The sequence below is a fragment of the Lathyrus oleraceus genome, chromosome 7, assembly GCF_024323335.1.
Source record: "Lathyrus oleraceus cultivar Zhongwan6 chromosome 7, CAAS_Psat_ZW6_1.0, whole genome shotgun sequence".
NCBI classification, from domain to species: Eukaryota; Viridiplantae; Streptophyta; class Magnoliopsida; order Fabales; family Fabaceae; genus Lathyrus; species Lathyrus oleraceus.
The window spans coordinates 202230504-202232220 of record NC_066585.1 but is presented as its reverse complement, the minus strand read 5'-3'; the positions used below and the strand labels follow the sequence as shown (position 1 = coordinate 202232220).

Below are 1717 nucleotides of genomic sequence, written 5' to 3'. Positions count from 1 at the left end.
AATCAGAAATCACATGGCAATAATTAAAGAGAGGAGAAAATTGGAAAGGAATCATGCACATGCTGAACATATAAAACAAAAAATTGAATGGACCAATCGATTGACATGTAAGGACCAATCGATTGGTATGGTGAAAAACTTGAAAAATAACGGGGACCAATCGATTGATGTTAGAGATACAATCGATTGGTTGAAAACAAATTTATAAAAATTAAAAAAATAGGGAACCAATCGATTGATTCAAAGATGTAATCGATTGTAAGAACTTTTTGTAAAATAAAATTTGAGAAATTAAGAGGGACCAATCGATTGACACCCTACCATCAATCGATTGACACCAATTTTTTTTTTGAAGAATACTTAAATTAACACATAAACAAGCATACTTATCATAATAAAAACATTTTTTAAGAGCTGTAAATTATTAATTACTACATATTATAAGAAAGAGTGTACCTTTGAAATTTTGATGTTATTTTGATGAGTTATATATCACACTCATTTAGAATCCCAAGTTCCCATCGAATTTTGTAAAACGGTTCTCGCGCCAAAGGTTTTGTGAAGATGCCGACAAGTTGATTATGAGTATCCACAAATGTGACTTCTACGTCTCCTTGAAGCACATGATCACGAAGAAAATGATGTAGAATGTCAATATGTTTGGTTTTTGAGTGCATGACCGTATTTTTTGTAATGTTTATCGCACTTGTGTTGTCACAAAGAAGAGGAATGCATCCAAGATCGAGTCCGTAGTCACCAAGTTGTTGCTTAAGCCAAAGAATTTGAGTGTAACAGCTACTTGCTTCTATGTATTCTGCTTCGGCAGTGCTTAGAGCAACACACACTTGTTTCTTGCAAGCCCACGATACTAATGCATTTCCAAGGATGTGACATGTACCACTATTACTTTTTCGATCAATTTTACATCCTGCATAATCAGCGTCATAATAACCAACTAATTTGCAAATACTACCTTTAGGATACCATAGGCCGACATTTGTTGTTCCTTTGAGATACTTCATGATCCTCTTAACAACGGTGATATGTGATTCTTTTGGATTCACTTGAAAACGAGCACAAAGACACACACTGAACATAATATCAGGACGACTTGCCATCAAATAAAGTAAGGAACCAATCATACCTCGATACTTTGTTATATCAATTGAAACACCTGATTCATCTTGATCAACATAAGATTTGGATCCCATCGGAGTAGACATTGCCTTGCAACTATCCATGTCGAATCTTTTTAACAACTCTTTGCAGTACTTTGATTGGTTGATGAAGATGCCATGCTTCAGTTGCTTAATTTGAAGTCCAAGAAAATAATTCATCTTACCCGTCATGGACATCTCGAATTCTCCTTGCATCATTGATGAAAATTCTTCACACATGTCCTTGTTTGTTGAGCCGAATATGATTTTGTCAACGTAGACTTGAACCAATAAAATGTTACCTTTAATTTTCTTAATAAACAAGGTTGTCAAATTTACCTTTTTCAAATCCCTTTTCACAAAGAAAGTTGCTGAGACGATCATACCATGCTCTAGGTGCTTGCTTTAGGCCATAAAGAGCTTTCCTCAATTTGAAAACATGTGAAGAATTTTTGATGTAGACTTCTTCATTGATGTAGCCATTCAAGAATGCGCTCTTGACATCCATTTGAAATAATTGAAAATTTAATGAACATGCATAAGCAAGTAATAAACGGATA

General features: G+C 34.2%; 1 protein-coding gene across 1 annotated transcript; it reads right to left on the bottom strand.

Moving 5' to 3' along the window:
- Positions 1–485: 485 nt before the first annotated feature.
- Positions 486–1241, bottom strand: LOC127102922 (secreted RxLR effector protein 161-like). The gene has a single exon (XM_051040239.1). The coding sequence runs from the start codon at positions 1239–1241 to the stop codon at positions 486–488; it is 756 nt and encodes a 251-aa protein (XP_050896196.1).
- Positions 1242–1717: the final 476 nt, after the last annotated feature.